Source organism: Clytia hemisphaerica, unplaced genomic scaffold (assembly GCF_902728285.1).
Source record: "Clytia hemisphaerica strain Z4C2 unplaced genomic scaffold, Clytia hemisphaerica genome assembly, whole genome shotgun sequence".
Taxonomy (NCBI): domain Eukaryota; kingdom Metazoa; phylum Cnidaria; class Hydrozoa; order Leptothecata; family Clytiidae; genus Clytia; species Clytia hemisphaerica.
Window position 1 is genome coordinate 448667 of NW_027104229.1, and position 17335 is coordinate 466001.

The 17335-nt window shown below is 36.8% G+C and overlaps 1 protein-coding gene and 1 long non-coding RNA gene across 2 annotated transcripts; both read left to right on the forward strand.

Annotated features, from left to right (window-relative positions):
- Positions 1-994: 994 nt before the first annotated feature.
- On the forward strand, positions 995-17335 carry LOC136815892 (uncharacterized). Its single transcript, XM_067072342.1, has 10 exons — positions 995-1180; positions 1592-1820; positions 3763-3948; positions 5003-5206; positions 6471-6669; positions 8206-9303; positions 13453-13689; positions 14407-14914; positions 15210-15442; positions 17053-17335. The coding sequence occupies exons 2-10, from the start codon at positions 1593-1595 to the stop codon at positions 17331-17333; spliced, it is 3174 nt and encodes a 1057-aa protein (XP_066928443.1). The 5' UTR covers positions 995-1180; position 1592; the 3' UTR covers positions 17334-17335.
- LOC136815890 (uncharacterized) lies at positions 9748-11137 on the forward strand. Its single transcript, XR_010847777.1, has 2 exons — positions 9748-10106; positions 10238-11137. It is a non-coding gene; the product is annotated as an uncharacterized lncRNA (long non-coding RNA).

Below are 17335 nucleotides of genomic sequence, written 5' to 3' on the forward strand. Positions count from 1 at the left end.
CACACAAAGGGGTCACCTCTAACACCATAGGTAGATGGTTAAAGACTGTTCTTGGAAACGTGGGGGTGGACATTTCTAAATTTACTGCCCACTCTACTAGATCGGCAGCTTCCTCTAAGCTTAAAGTGTTAGGAGCTTCTGTACAGGAAATTATGAACTGTGGAAATTGGAGCAGTGCTTCAACATGGCAAAACTTTTATCATAAACCTATATTGTCTAATTTAGAAAAAGCCCAAAAGGTTATGTTACAATAAGCTTTGAACAAGGAAGGACACTGGCCCGAACTTGACTTTAGGGCCACTTTTCGGGGCCATGGTTGCACCATAAAATCTTGAAAGATTTTGTGATGTAAAATTTGAGAATTTTATAAGCGCGGCGCAAAGTGCCGCGCCTACACTGTGACCTAGTCGAATATCTGCTTAATATTCACATAAAACATTCATGCCTTATCTATTTATTTGGTTTAATCTACCTCAATTATTCAAACTTTCTTCTGTCTGACATCGTCTCTTTTATAAGAACCAGTAAAATTTTGCTGGAGATTCCTGTTCTGGCTTTTAGCTTGATTTTCACTTTGAATTTTCTGAAACATCTTTTTGGTTTTGAATCTTTAAACCAGTATTTGGTTTATCATGTCAGATATTTCAGCCCCTTGATTGATCTTAATTTGTTCTTAGGTTTTGTCTAAAATCGAGCCTCGTGTCCATATAAAAAAGAGTGTATACTGCAAACGTGACTTTTTAGCAATGATTTTCCTGCCTATGTTGGCGCTATTTCTGTGTTGATAAGACCATGCTCAGAATGGATTCAGACGTATTGAAGGCGTAGATCTTTCTAAAGTGAAGTGAAGCTTTTTCATTGGTTAATTTCGAGACAGCTTTGTTTTAAACAAATCATGAATGCAAGAGATTAATTCGTCTCATTGTTTGAACTGTGTTACACGTGAGCTATAGATGGTCACATGGTCAAAACAATGTATAAAATCAGTCAGTGATCGTCTTTGTGATCACACTCGTCTTTTCGCTTGGAATCAGTACAGACGGTTAGTGATAAGTGTCTCTACTGGTGGTGGTGGAAGCATTTCAGACAGACGTTGTGGAGAAGCTATCGTACAGAAATAAGATTGTATTATTTCAGTGACCTATCTTTTTTAACGAAGGAGAAGAAGACGTTTTGCAAGGTAAATGTCAATTTTCGCTTAATAACTAATTATTCTTTCTTCAATTTTCTGTTCTTTTTCGTGTTCTCTGTACATAGTGGCCCTTCGTGGAAACAATTCTTCAGCTGTCTAAAAGCTGTAGAATTTTTCGGAGGATGCCACAAAGCTAATGACAGCACTTAATCAATAGCAGTGTAAATGCATGATGCATTTACACTGCTATTGATGAGAGCGCTAGCTACATTGCCTCGAATACTTTTGATGATGTAGCACTGTTAGAAGTTAATTTTTAAAACTGCAATTCTTTGCGGGTACCCTTTCAAAAAAAGACTTCGATCAAAGATGGCGGTCTATAAGTGTCAGTGAGTATTTCCAAGCTTTACTGAATGCTCTGCCTTTTAACTATAATGGTTACATGTATTAAATTCTTAGAATGGCTGACCAGGGAATAGTCAATGACCTGATGAAGATGACGGAGTCCTACTTGGAGCTTCCAACTGATCACATGTATGACATCATGTTGGATTCGTTCAAAAAATGCGAGAAAGGCGCTTTCTTCTTCGATAAGGACCCAAGGCAAACGACAAAGTACGCGTACACAGATGTTACTGAAAAGGTTCATCACATTGCCACTGCAACAATATGTAATAATATGAGTCAGGTTTGTTGTTTCCTATTCATTGTACTTTTTCAGGAAAAATTCTCAGAGATTTCAGAAAAGCAGGTTCGCTAAAAAAAGCCCTTTTTCTTCAAAATCTCATTCTCTTTCCAATTATACCTTAAAGGGATGATGAGATGGTCTGAGATTTCGAGGGTACCTGTTCTTATACATGAGAAAATGTGATTCCCCAAGTAGTTTTGTCAACTGACAAGTCAATGTCAGGATATTCCACTTTCAAATTTCGAATTCTGAGCTCTTTCCAACGTGAAAGGTCCCGAGAGGTCCCACTGTTTTTTTTGAAGTTCCTGAAAAGTCCGTATGACTTGTCGAAGGTGAGATATATTTGAGGGGGTCTTGTAGAATTTTCTCAACGATAATCGACAATGTATATTGGACATTCCTGACTCAAAATAGGAATCTTCATGGTTTTATGTTCACATGATAAAAGGGAAGTAAAATAAAATGTAAAAGTGTTACTCAATAAAAGAATTAATTTACAAATGCTTTGCAGGACTTTACACTCTAAACCCCCTGACAGAAAGGTTTTCTACGGAACCGTTTAAACGGCGATAATACTAAAAATTTGCTCTTCAACGGTCCGCATAAACAAATAAACGAAAGTGAAAGCAAATGTCTCTCGGAATTTTGTGAGTTTGTAAACCAACTCGGTTTACAATAACAAACTGGAAAGCGCGATGCGAGATCCATAAAAAACATGGCAACTGCTTTTCTTGGCAACCATCTGATTTATCCCTTTAAGGGAAGAAATTTTGGCGGATTTGTCTGAAATCCATCAATGTTTTCACCCTGATTTTGGATTTAAAAATCCGTCATCCGCCAGATTAAATTCTCGCCAAAATTAGCTTTTCTCCTGATCCGCCAAATTAAATTCCCTACGAAAAAACTTTTTCAGCCATCGGCCAAATTAAATTCCAACCAAAATTTCTCCCCTTAGGGTAGCTACAAAAGTTACTAAAATCCTTTAGTTCCGGACATCAAATCTGGGCGCCGGAGAAATTCATTCAGCGGTGTCCTTGAATTGAAAGGGTTAACTCTTTCCAGTAGTATAGACAGAGGTGTTGCAATATTCGCAGAGGAGAGCAAAATCTAATATAAAAGCCCTTATCTTCTTATAGTTTGATTTTAATACCTTATCGGCTCTTTTTACACCAGCCCTAATTTAACACCGGCCCTTATTACGCCACAACCTTATTTAACCCGGCCATGATATAATTTCGAGCCCTTACGCCAGCCCTTATTACGTAAGCGACGAAAATTAACGCCAATAAGGACCGGCGTAAAAAGGGCCAATGAAATAGATTTAATCGGTTCTCCTGTACAAGGTTAGCACCATCCTTGTCATACAGTTGCTTTCTGTTCTGTTGCCTTATCTCAGTACCCAAATTCATTTTGGGGGCCGTCGACAAAAACTTTTTTCTAACGGCCTGAGGCTCACGTTGCTATAGTAATACTTTTATTTCCCTCCCTCCCTCCCTTTTATTTCCCACCCAAAATTCATTGAAAGTCACAGCTGCCGACATAGCACGGATTATTTTCGTCACTTGGGATATGATTCAGAGGTTCCATATGAGCTATGAAACAGGGGTTCCACTTGGGTTATGAGACAGGGGTTCACTAGGTTATTAATCAAGGCTCGAAATAACGATTTCAAGTGGGTCGAACATATGTCCGATCAGGGTTGCTTTAGCTTGAAAATTATGATTTTCTGGTCGGACAAGGCTCAAAGACAAGGAGGTAATATTTGGGTCGGACAATGTGTGATGTCCGATCGCTATTTCAAGCCATGTTAACTGTTCATCAGTTTAGGTTATGGGACAAGGGCCTACACTGGGTTATGATTCAGGGGTTCCACTTTTATTTTGAGACATTTCGTGCCTGAAATACTTAATACTAAAATCAACAATTCTAAATTCCTTTCCAGGTTGATGATTGGGATTTTGATAATTGTGTCTACTCTGATAATAGCGATATGATCTCAGATTACTTCGGATTGGAATTCGCTCAATTGCTGCTAGCAGAGCAATGTAAGCAGACGTACACGTGTATGAACACTGCATTGCAAGCTAAAGAGGCTTACAGCAAAGCTTTGGAAGAACTTTACGTACAGGTATTTTCAAGATACAACCCTTTTCTAAGCTTGCACATACCTTAAGGGAAATAATTTTCGCTTTTTTCGCGGTTTTTCGTTAATGATGACACCCTGTGTCACAGACCCGCTGAGACCCCAACCCCACTGGAAAATTAAGCAAAAATTTCGTCCCCGGTGGGAAATTGACTTTGATTTTATCCCCATTCGAAATTCCATGTTCAAAAATTGCACTCCAAAACCATCCTCACTGGGTTTTTAACCTTGGAATAATAGAGTTTATATCCCCATTAGGATTTCAATAAGAATTATTATTTCCACTGAAGAAAAAGGTTCCACCGGGGCTGTGAGACAGGGGTGTATGATGCAATGTAGACTCTATCCTTTCCATGCTTGTGATTTATAAAGTAGACTTTAAATTTTCGTCTCATTTTAGCCAATTGGCATTAAATGTACAGGTTTCTTTTGTTTCCGAAACATACACTTTTCAAAATCTGTTGGTAGATTGTGTTTTCACATTTTATTTTAAGAGACTTTCGAGGGTCTCAAAAAGAGGACTTTCGTTGACTCAAACATAGCACCCAGCTCCCTTAAGCAATCAGATCGTAAAGTCTTTTTCACGAATAATTAAAATAAACATCATTTAGACACACTGTGAAAGTTTCATGGAAAAATATCAAGTTTATCAGAAGTTATCTAAAATCTGTCTTCAGGGCCTCCCCTAAACGCGCAAAGGGTTAAATACTCTAATGGGATAGATTTTCGCGGGGAACTAAATTTCACAGTCGAGGTCATCCGCGAAATTTTAATATTTCGTGGGGACTTAATTGCACAGATTGCACTATTGGGAGACAATATTTTTACGATTCGTGCCTTTTTTTGCCAAATCATTCATGCTTGTTGTTGAAATACGCATTATTGGCGCTTCTTTGAATTTGATGCCTTTAAAAATTCAAAATATAGCTTATAACAATTTTCAGTTTTGTTTGAAGATATTTTGCTGATAGGCCCTTTCCAAAGTCTTTTCACAAATAAAATAACATATGCATCAAATAATCTTTTTTTTTTTTCGTAGAAAGAGTTTATAATCTCCACTATTGCAGAGCAAATCATTTTAAAGAATGTAAACCCAGCTTCCATGAAGTTGTTTGTCTTGAAAATGCTGGAATCGAAAAAAATTGATGACATTATTAAACGTTGGAAGGATGTGCTTGGACCGGATTTAGAAAAACAAGTTGATCTTGCTGAAGGATATGTTCACGGCTCTGAAATTGTGGAGGTCTGTTGAATGTAATTTACACACGCCAATTTTGTTGGCTGATTTCTGAAACTTTACATAAAGCAAACTCAAGCAAGATCTCGCGTCAATGCAACGACTTCTCCGATATTTTGAAAAATCTGTGAACTTTTCACAGGATTTCACAGACGGCACAGATTTTGGCATAATTCTTGTTAGATTCTTGCTCGAATTTTGCTTTTATTTTTTAAAGATTTTGTGTTGATCGACAAAATTGACGTGTAAAATTCTAGCCTGGATATCCAAGCTCAAAATTTTAGAAAAAACAAAATTTACCTCAACATACAATGTTCTAAAATTATAGAGCTTGGTCTCCCTAGAGAATGAAAGTGCAAACCCATGTTTCCAAAACTTTCTTAGCCATCCCAGGGCAGCAAAACAGAATTTAATAAAAACAGCCTTACAAAGATCTAAAACCATTTAAAGCATCCAAAAATTACACCAGAGTCCATGAACAAGTTTACATGCATTATCATGACCAACCATCAGACCAAGTTTTCTTGGAAAATGAACTTGCCTCTGTTTTCTTCTTTTTCATGTAACAGAAAGCTCTATCTTCACTAGCAAGTGGAGGACTATCCTATTTTTGCTTCAGAATTGCTTCGCGCCGTGTAGATTGGTCCTTACGGCTTTAAATCGCTCTAGGGAGACCAGGCTGTAAACCAGAACATAAACAAAAACTGTGAAATAGTTTACAGCCTGGATACCCAGGCTAGTAAAACTCCTGCTCCAAAACACGCCGTGTCTAAAACAAACTGGTAAAACGAATGAGCTATGAAACGAATAGAAATAATCTAAATCGCATTTTTTGCTTTTTCTTTTTGATGTATGACTTTTGATTAGTATTACATTGCATTCAATTTGTTAACAAACTTCGCCTGGGGGGGAGGGACACTCAAGGTAAACCACTGACCTTACGTTCGGCCCTTAAGGGTCATTTTTCCATACTTCCCAAAGTCGAAATGAGTAAAGATGAAAAATAGTGCACTTAAAAGGGGGTAAAATTTGGAAAATCTGACCATATTTTGCCTATAAAAAGATAGAGAAATTTCAAAAAACCACTGTAAGGATCGATTTTTCGCCTAAATTTACACAAATTTGGCTAAATTTTCTTTGCACTGTAAGAGTTCGATTTTAAAGGCCTAATATTTGGCCGCACGTTCGGTCGCAAAAATCCAAGTAAAAACCGGGCAAAAGTTTTTTAAACAGTTCACATAAGCTAAGTCATCTCAACTTTTCTTTCTAGGTGTGTCGCAACCGTCTTAAAACAGATAAACAATGCTTCAAAACTGAGATTACAAGGAAATGTAATGTTTTCGATATTATTTATGATCCTCCGTACCCGCCAATGGAGGGACCGTGGATACAATCAACGGTGTATTTGTATGGTCAGGACGTGGTTAAGTGGTTGAAATCAAAAGCTAAAGACTATGGTCTTTTTACAGGTGACCGACCACATAACATCAAAATGACGTTCATAACGTTCAAATAACGTTAGACGTTAGATGAATGTTAAAATAACGCTCTGTGTCAGTTTATGGATAAGCCCACCCTTCAATCTGCTTAGGTACCCCCTCCACATTCTAGATAGGCTGCATGCATTCCTGAAATATTTTTACAGATAGGGTATCGTCCTTCAAAAATTATGGCCAAACTTACTTAGTAATGTGATCCTTTCTAATCTCTCTTTTGTAACCACAAAATTGATTATAAAGAAAGGAGATTTATGGCTTCTTGCACTTTTCTGTTATTTCTCTTCTTGCGGATGAATTATTTCGACAATGTCGAATCAATTTATTTCCTCTAAAAATTAACGCGGGAGCTTATTAGCTATTTCTGATTAATAGGGTAAAAATAGACGATGCAGAGTCAGGGTGTCAGGGCGGTTTACGGGAAAAAAGTGGCGGTAGAGTTTGGAACAAACGGAGGATACCAATTTGGCACCACACCTCAACATAAAAATCTTAGCCTGACTTTGCCTGACCGACCTCTGAGACAGGTAGGTGGGTTTTCCTTAGAGAAGAGCTTGTATTTTTTTTGTTCAAACTGAGTGCAAACCAAACCAAGAGCCAAACAAGATGGCTGATGAAATTTCACTCGGAATTTTTTGTTTGAGATTTATCTTCAATTACTTATAGTGGTTTGTACTTAGTCTTCTAAATTTGAACTACAAAAAAACTACCTAAAAATTTTTCATACAAGGAAATTGTTGCAGCCAGTGTCGAAAAAAAAAGATTTCTGCTGTCCGAACCGAATCATCTATAATACGCAAAGGCAAATCCACGGCTTTTTCAATGCCAAATTGGTATCGTCTACACTGAAAACAGCTAACCACCGTTTTCAAATTTATCCCACCTCCAAAACCATTTCCTTTTTTAGTGACAATAGGATCATCTGGGGTAAAAGCCTGCAGAATTTTCCTCTAAAGTATACTAGGGACCATAACAGATACTGTTAAAATTCTGCTTTAGAATCTCTTTCTTCACAAATTCAAGTTGTAAAATAGTGAAATTACGAATTAAAAGGGAAAGTCATAGGTTTAAATTAATTTATTTCCTCCCATTATGAGTGCGGCACCCCCAAAAATAATTATTTCATCGGCCAAACTAAATTAGAGAAATTACGGTAATATCCTTCCTCGCTTGACACCAATCTCATTGAAATTCAGTATTTATTTATCAACTCAAAAAACTGCGAAGTAGTTCCAGCAAGGCTGTGAGACAGGGTTGTATAATTCTTAAATATTTTTCCTGATTTTACAGGCAATAATAAAGCAAAATTATGCGCTGTCTTAACCTAGTAGACTACAGAAAAATTAATTGACATGTAATTCTTTTTACAGTTCCCAATGACTTCAAAAATGTCGAAGCTCGTGTAAGCACTAATTTGGAACTTCTGGTGTCTTCTAATAGCAAAGATAACGTTTATTTGATGTTGTTTTGTCAGCAGAGGTTAATAACTTCCAATATCTCATTTTACAGGCAATTATCCCGATAATGTTGATTTTGCTAATCCATTTGGCTGTTTTATTGGTGGTACAGATGTCTTGATGAAAGATACTTCTTCAAAAGCAATCGAGTCTTTAACTGTTGGTGACAAAATTGCTTGTGCAAAGGGTAAAGTTGGGGTCATCTCAACTGAAAGAGTTCAGCATAAGCATGATACCAGATACCGTGTGTATGGCTTCAACGATGAGGAACCATTCTTTCTTGGAGTTCATCCCTTCTGGACTCAGCATGGTTGGAAATCAATGTTCCCTGTTCAGTCGAAAGGCGAGAATCCTTCACTACATTGCGGTCAGTTAGAGGTTGGTGATTTTGTGTTGAGAGCTGTTTCTGAGTCGTCAAACCTTAAATATAAATGGGTTGAGGTTAAGAAGATCCATTACCAATCTGTATCATCGAAAGAGAAAGTATACGGTGTTCACACTGTAAGTGGAAGCAAAAGTTACCATGCCAACGGTTATGTCGTTTGTGAAAATTACCCACAAATCACTTTGGCAAGGCTTCAACAAGGTGTGGCAAGTCTTGATCAAGAAGGGAAAGATGAGATACTGAAGTTGAGACCAGCTTTAGTGAAAATCTTTGGTGATGGAATGTCAGATGTGATCATGAAGAGTTTGAAGGAGACAAAGCTGAATAGAGGAAAACCGGAAAAGAAAATAACGTCATTACTTGGAGATCGATCGTTTGAAATGAAGTTTGTATCAAACAGCAATGATGAGTTTAAACCTGTTCCACAACACATGTCGTATCATCAAGGTGAACTCTTCATCGATGGAAATCACATATCAAATGCTGAAGTTTATCAAAACAAGAAGATAGTTTGGTCAAAACGTGATGATGGTGGACGTTGGTACCATGGTGTATTTACAATCCGAAACAATGGTGTTACCGGTAAATGTATCTTGATAAAGTCTAAAGATTTCAATTGTAAGCAGATTATATCGAGTACAGAATTGGAAGTAAAAATGGTTCGAAATGATTATGTTATGAAAAAGAGTGTAGAAGAGATCCCCAAGGATGAAGATGAAGACAAAGATGGAAGGAAGAAGATGAAAAAATCAACGAAAAATGAAGGTACATATTATTCTTATAAGCAACCAGCCCTGAAATTAGCCTCGTAAAGTAAAAGCTTTTTAGATAATCTAACCATGGCAAACCGATAAAGCAGCTGGCGAGACTTTTTTTCCGATGTGTTCTAAGAGCATATTTTAGCTAGAAATTTTGATCTGTTCTGATTAGATCTTCGAAATAATCAGCTAGAAATAATGATGTGTTCTGACAAGACAGGGGTACAGTCAAGGTCATTTAACGTGTTCTTGTTGTCTAGGTAACCCAAGAAAGCTTCAGAACACATCTTTTAAGGAGACAGAGGAAAGAAAAAATTTAAAATTTCCACCTGTCGGAAAAAAGACCAAATATATGGTTTACAAAAATAAAAATATCTATTACAGTCGAACCAATGAAGATATTTAGATTCTGTTTGAAGATTCTGAAAGATAAAAAGCTGCTCTTTAACCTTTTCAGCCCGGCAGACGTGTATACACGTCGAGCATACGTTCCGGCAGACGTGTATACACGTCTTTTTGACATAGTGATCTTCTAAGCTATATTTCTCCCATTGGCTTCTTTGCTAGCCGTAGAAGTAAAGAAAAACGGAAAGTAGAGGTTCTAAGCTTTCTTTTGATATATGGTGATGTAATGTTTTGATCACGTGGTGAGGCAGCAGATTTCGTAGAAAAAGTAGAGAAAAACACTGAATCAAGATGGCGACCAAGAAATGGGTTTTTCAAACTTACTGCTAAAGCTCTTGGATTTTTTGACTGGTTTAGGCCACTTTTCTTCATGGAAACATTGTTTTTATAATGGCAAAACATCCAGTAAGTATATCCTATATTTTTTGTTTTGTTTTTAGCATAAAAATTCCATTTATTTGTCATTTTGACCACTTTTCTCGACAAACCATAGGCGGGTCGACCCAAACTTACAGTACTTTTTACTTTTTCTTCAGGTTGGAGCATGGAAAGTTGACAAATCCAATGCAAAAGTGTTTTCTGCACCTCATATATTTCAAAGGAGCACCAAAGAATTTGAAAAGCCTGGATTTATGTTGAATTGCACTACTTCTTTCACTCCTCTCCAAGCACCAGCGACGGTCGATCGATCCCCGAAATTCTTGGCTCATAACGATGTCCTGATTACAGCTTATATGGATCAAAATGATAGCAGGAACCACATAACAGCCACATGGAATTATTATGATGACATTTAGCATCCCTTATGGTCAAAAGAGACCAGATTTGATAGCAATGAGTTTGCCTCAAAAGGCTTACAGTTTTTGGAAACTTTGCAACTGTCGCCGACTATGCCATCTAGTTTCACGGTAGCCGATACCCTTCAAAAGCTTCAGGAGCTAAGAATACTGACTGAAAGTGTTGCTTAGATAGTTGGGAAATACTTTTACACCATTTTTGATGTTGTAGCTGCTTCTAGAAACAGATTATCATCAAAATACTTCAAAATTTTATGTATTGGATTTTTTTAGCCGAAAATCGTGATTTTTGGCAAAAGTGACCGATATTTGGGCGGCTGGTGTGACACATACAGATTTTTCTGGATGCTGATTTTGGTATATTACTTCAAAATGATGTATAGATTGATAAATAGCCAAAGACAGATTTTTTAATTAACTTCCCCCCACTTTTTTTTGCTCTAGAAGTGAAAAATGCAGAAAAAGTGACATTACCGCAAAACATGAAAAAAAACTGTGGTTTACGTGATGCTACCATTTTTGTTGGAATATTCTATTTGGATTGGTACCTGGTCTAAAAGTTGTAGAATTTAATTAGCTTTTCAGGGATACCTTACTTTTTTTCTAAAGATTCCTAGTTCTTGAGTTATGATAAAATAACTGAACATGTCTATTTTCTGAAAAAATGTTGCGCGCTGACAGCGTGAAAATTTAAAAAGTTGCGCGCTGGAAAGGTTAACATACTTGCAGTTTTTGCATTTTCCATGAAGATTTTTTCTTAAAATCTATGCTGAAGATAAGTGAAATTTTCAAAATCTGATGACCTCATAAATGATGACATCATTATTTTCAAAATTTATTTTCTAATTTTTCAAATTCACACTGTCAATGCCTATCACGTGTCAAAATTTGAAAATGATTGAATATATAGTTTAGAAGTTAACAGCACTTTAAAATTTGGAGTTTTATGCGATTTTAGCTGGGTTTTATGTCATGTTTCACAATAAAGTCATAAAACCTGATCTGGACGACATATGACCCTAAGAATTTGCAAAAGTATACTCTTAACCTTTTCAGCCCGGCGGACGAGTATAGTCGTCGAGCATACGTTCCGGCAGACGAGTATAGTCGTCTTTTTGACATAGTGATCTTCTAAGCTATATTTCTCCCATTGGCTTCTTTGCTAGCCGTAGAAGTAAAGAGAAACGGAAAGTAGAGATTCTAAGCTTTCTTTTGATATATGGTGATGTAATGTTTTGATCACGTGGTGAGGCAGCAGATTTCGGAGAAAAGGTAGAGAAAAACACTGAATCAAGATGGCGACCAAGAAATGGGTTTTTCAAACTTACTGCTAAAGTTCTTGGATTTTTTGACTGGTTTAGGCCACTTTTCTTCATGGAAACATTGTTTTTATAATGGCAAAACATCCAGTAAGTATATCTTATATTTTGTGTTTTGTTTTTAGCATAAAAATTCCATTTATTTGTCATTTTGACCACTTTTCTCGACAAACCATCGGAGTCGACCCAAACTTACAGTACTTTTTACTTTTTATTCAGGTTGGAGCATGGAAAGTGGACAAATTCAATGCAAAAGTGTTTTCTACACCTCATTTATTTCAAAGGAGCACCAAAGAATTTGAAAAGCCTGGATTTATGTTGAATTGCACTACTTCTTCCGCTCCACCGGCAACGGTCGATCGATCCCCGAAATTCTTGGCTCATAACGATGTCCTGATTACAGCTTATATGGATCAAAATGATGGCAGGAACCACATAACAGCCACATGGAATTATTATGATGACATTTAGCATTCCTTATGGGCAAAAGAGACCAGATTTGATAGCAATGAGTTTGCCTCAAAAGGCTTACGGTTTTTGGAAACTTTGCAACTGCCGCCGACTATGCCATCTAGTTTCACGGTAGCCGATACCCTTCAAAAGCTTCAGGAGCTAAGAATACTGACTGAAAGTGTTGTTTAGATAGTTGGGGAATACTTTCACACCATGTTTGATGTTGTAGCTGCTTCTGGAAACACATTATCATCAAAATACTTCAAAATCGTATATATTGGGTTTTTTTAGCCGAAAATCGTGATTTTTGGCAAAAGTGACCGATATTTGGGAGGCTGGTGTGACACATACAGATTTTTCTGGATGCTGATTTTTGGTATATTACTTCAAAATGATGTATAGATTGATAAATAGCCAAAGACAGATTTTTTAATTAACTTCCCCCCACTTTTTTTTGCTCTAGAAGTAAAAAATGCAAAAAAAGTGACATTACCGCAAAACGTGAAAAAAACTGTGGTTTACGTGATGCTACCATTTTTGTTGGAATATTTTATTTGGATTGGTACTTGGTCTAAAAGTTGTAGAATTTAAGTAGCTTTTCAGGGATACCTTACTTTTTTTCTAAAGATTCCTAGTTCTTGAGTTATGATCAAATAACTGAACATGTCTATTTTCTGAAAAAATGTTGCGCGCTGACAGCGTGAAAATTTAAAATGTTGCGCGCTGGAAAGGTTAATAAGATTTTGTTAAAAAACAGAAAGTTTCAAGTCGTTTAAAAAAATCTTCTCTGAGATATACACAAAAGAAGTCCAGCATGGTAGATTCTACCCCACCTCCCTTGGAATTTTTAGCTCCCTAGCTGATGGAAAACAACGTTGTGTCGACGTCCATCTAACATTATATGGACGTATACGTACATTATGAACGTCAGGTGGACGTATACGGACATTATGAACGTTAAGTGGACGTTGTTTTTGACGTTTTGTGCTAGCTGGATCGTTCATTCTACCCCTCCCCTAGTGACCAAAAAGCTCCCGCCAGATCAGTGAGACAAAGGTGTTTATAGTCTGGGAGCAGAATCGAGAAAAAGCAATTTTGCTTAACCCAGAATGTGAATGGCATTGTTATACATCATTGTGGAGTTTATTCTATTAACTGTATTTTTACCATCTTAATGTTTAGAATTCATCGATTTTGGTACTATGTGCATTGCAATCCATAAAGACGAAGTTTCAAATGAAGACATAGTGGAGGCTGGTATTCAATACCCCGGTATGAACAATGAAGAGTTTTTTGGATCACCGGTCGGTTACGATACTGATACGTTAAAATTTCACGTTGAAATTACTATTGACAAGGATATGTTTAGTGACCCTGATGGTTTTGATAGAGATTATGACAGATATATCTCATTTGAAGGTAAGTGATGGGGTATAACATCTCAGCTGGTACCAGACGTCAAAACAACGTCCATTTAACGTTCATAATGTTCAAATAACGTTACATGTACGTTGTAACAACGTTGTGTGCCAGCTGGAGAAACTAATTCATACTCAACTGTTGTGAAACGTAATAACAACGTCCATTTATTGTACATAATTTTCAAATAACGTTACATGTACGTAGTAACAACGTTTTGTGTCAGCTGGGGAAGCTACTCCTTACTAAACTGTTGTGAAACGTAATAACAACGTCCATTTATCGTACATAACGTCAAAATAACGTTATTAGCACGTTGTATTAACGTTTTGTGTCAGCTCTGGAAAAGGTTTGAAGGGATGACGGGTATGTTGTTTTTGTTTCTTTTTTATCTATAATGGGTAGGAGCTTCAATTATAACCTGCTGTCAACCCCCTCCACACTGTGATAATTTGCTCCGTTTCGTTACTTGAGAATTCAGTTGACGCTCTCTAATTCGACGTTCTACTTTTCGATAGGATACCTTATTCGATGAAATTTAAAGTCCCCGTCAACAAGAAACTCTTATAAACGACACTCCCTTATTCGATGAAAATCCGATTCCCCTTGCAGATCGAATTAGAGAGCGTCAACTGTATTTGATTAAAACCATTGACGGTTATCCAAAGCAAATTGAACGGAATTTTATGAGATCTTTTTTTTATTACAAACATACAGGCTATGTTGACATGATGGGCCAAAAAGTGGATGGTGTTTGCTATGTTTACGACCCGGCTTGTCCTGATAATGAAGGCGCCAAATATAAATGGGATGGAGAATTAACACATTCTGACATGTTCTTACGAAATGCTGACAAAGCAAAAAAAATGGCATGCTTGCGTTACATCCATACTGATCCAGATGAGGATTTTCATCATATGCAGTTGAACAAGAAAGATGATGTGAATTCTCCATCAAAAAAATACGTTTCCCATGGTGCATTGCAGTATACAGAAGCGTATTACGATGGTGAGTTAAGTACTCAAAATCTAGAATATGCAAATTTCCCAGATTCAGACGCAGCCAATAGTATCCTGATGGATTTGGTTTCAATGTGTGTAACGCATGATATTGATGGCGATTTGAGAACGAATATACTGGGAACAGCTGATCCTGACTTCATCGGTTTTAGTGAGGTGAAAAAAATAGCTGAAGATGAGAAATTCAAAGATACGTTTGGCCAGAAGTAAGTTACATGGTTTTATAATGATGGGTTTTGTTTTTAGATAAGAGTGATATCGTTTGCTTACTCATCAATTTTAATTCACAAAGCTTTTTGATATCGAATTGACACGGATGTGGAGCAAGATAGGAAGAGGAAAAGAAGAAAATTTTATTGTTTATTCAGCACAATATAGCAACAGGGAGACACTGTCCTGATAAAAGTAAAATTGTCCAAGGAACGAAATTAACAGGCCAGCTATGGACCCAAAATAAAGTTTTTTACTTATGTTGAATATAATGATTTTTAATGATTTTAGGTTTGGTATCGCATATCTATTGCAAGGTTTATTACAATCAGACGAATCGAAAAATTTTTTCACTGAGGATGACAAACAGAGATTGGTATCTTATTGGAAAGGAACAACTACGAATTGTTTATCACAAGACAAAGATTACGCCGAAGCTCAACGGCTTTTGAATCGACTGGTACATATTGAAAACACTACCATCGATGACAACCAAAGCTTGCAAGATTACCTGGATGACGGAGGTAGGTACTTTGATTGGATTAATTTTCGCGGGATTAAATTTCGCGGTTTAGTTCATCTAGTAGGGGGAATTTTGTTCGATTTTTTGGAATCGCTTAACTGTTTTGTTAGAAGCACTTGTTATACATTTTTGGAAAGCTAAGGGGTAGGGGAATCGAAATTACTATGTTTCCAATTTTTTTTCGGACACTTTGGTGTGATTTTCGGACAAATATGACGGTCTCAGGCAAAAATCATAGGGTTAAAAATTAATGAAAATTTTAGCTCGAGAAAACAGAGACCTGTTGTATATTTTTGGAAAGCTCTCAAAAAATTAAGATTAGAGATATATTGGAAGTATAGGTGATTTCTGTACCTAACTCGAGATATTAACCCTTGAAAACCGTGTTTTTCAGTCAGAAACAGCTATTTTGTCCAGTTGTTGCGCTTTTTGAAGCTCAATATCTCGAGTTAGGTACTGAAATCACCTATACTTGCAATATATCTCTAATCCTAATTTTTTGAGAGCTTTCCAAAAATATACAACAGGTCTCCGTTTTCTCGAGCTAAAATTTTCATTAATTTTTAACCCTATGATTTTTGCCTGAGACCGTCATATTTGTCCGAAAATCACACCAAAGTGTCCGAAAAAAAATTGGAAACATAGTAATTTCGATTCCCCTACCCCTTAGCTTTCCAAAAATGTATAACAAGTGCTTCTAACAAAACAGTCGAGCGATTTTACAAAATGCCCTCTACTAATCCGCAAAATTATAAGATTTTGCGGGGACTTTATTTCGCGGATGACTTATGGTGAAATAATATTTTGTGCTATTTTTGCTATTTTACTGCCAAACTATGCATCTAGGTTGTGAAATACCTTATCGGGGAAAACTTCGTCGGGGAAAAGTGACGAAATTTTGGACAAGTGACGAATATTTTCCCCGACGAAAATTTCCCCCGGCCTTAATGCGTTTACCAACTACCAGCAAGTGACGAATTTTTCCCCGACGAAAATTTTTACCGACGAAAATTTTCCCCGACGAAGTTTTCCCCGATAATACGCATTATTGAATCATGTTGAAAGTGGTCTTTAATAAGGATTAGTATTGATTCTTAAAGTCCATTCGCTTCATGTGCTATCATGTAGAAACCATGTCAGTGTAATTTAGAGTAATTCCCTTGAGAGTGGTTTCCATATGGTAGTAAAAAAAGTTCACACTTAAAGCGAATAAACTTTAAGAATCAATACTAATCAATACTAATCCTTTCGTTAGCAAGGGTTTTTTGCACATTGAGTTTCAAGCCCGAAGAGCTAGAGGCGAAACTTTAACCCTTCTCAGGCAAGAGAAATTGAAGCCATTTATTTCCCATCCAAAACACGCATAGAACGCACCGTAACCATAACGACGGATTGTATCTAGTGGGTTCTTTGTTTTGGAGGACTACATTTTTTTTGACATCTAGCGATAGATTTTAGCTTCAATCCGGCGTTTGTATAAAGAGTACGCGCAGGCGTTCTGGATAGGAAATAAATGGTTTCATTTCCCACCCTAAAGTCTCGCCTCTAGCCCTTCAGGCTTGAAACTCAATGGTTTTGCACTTTTTAAAGTGAATGACTTTCATATGGTAGGTGAGAAATGGGCAAAGAATCTCTATGAAGCAATAAGCACATACGATTCAATAACCAGTATGGCGATGGCAGATTCAATCACCAAAGGGAACGGACCATACCATAAGTATGTAATGTTGCTTTTCTGTTTGGCGCCCGATAAAGAATATTGCGATTTGCTACATTCGGATATTCTGACATATCGTTTGCAAGAATTGCACGAATATTTTGACGGGACAGAAGAAGAGATAGTTGACAAAGAGATCAAAGATGTCGTTAAAGAATTTATGTCTAAATTTTAGAA

What these genes read in the sequence shown, in the direction of transcription:
- LOC136815892 (XM_067072342.1), top strand. Translation starts at nt 1,593, where the DNA reads ATGGCTGACCAGGGAATAGTCAATGACCTGATGAAGATGACGGAGTCC. An exon ending in TATGTAATAATATGAGTCAG is followed by an intron (nt 1,821 to 3,762) that starts GTTTGTTGTTTC and finishes ATTCCTTTCCAG; the next exon opens with GTTGATGATTGGGATTTTGA. An exon ending in ACGGCTCTGAAATTGTGGAG is followed by an intron (nt 5,207 to 6,470) that starts GTCTGTTGAATG and finishes TTTTCTTTCTAG; the next exon opens with GTGTGTCGCAACCGTCTTAA.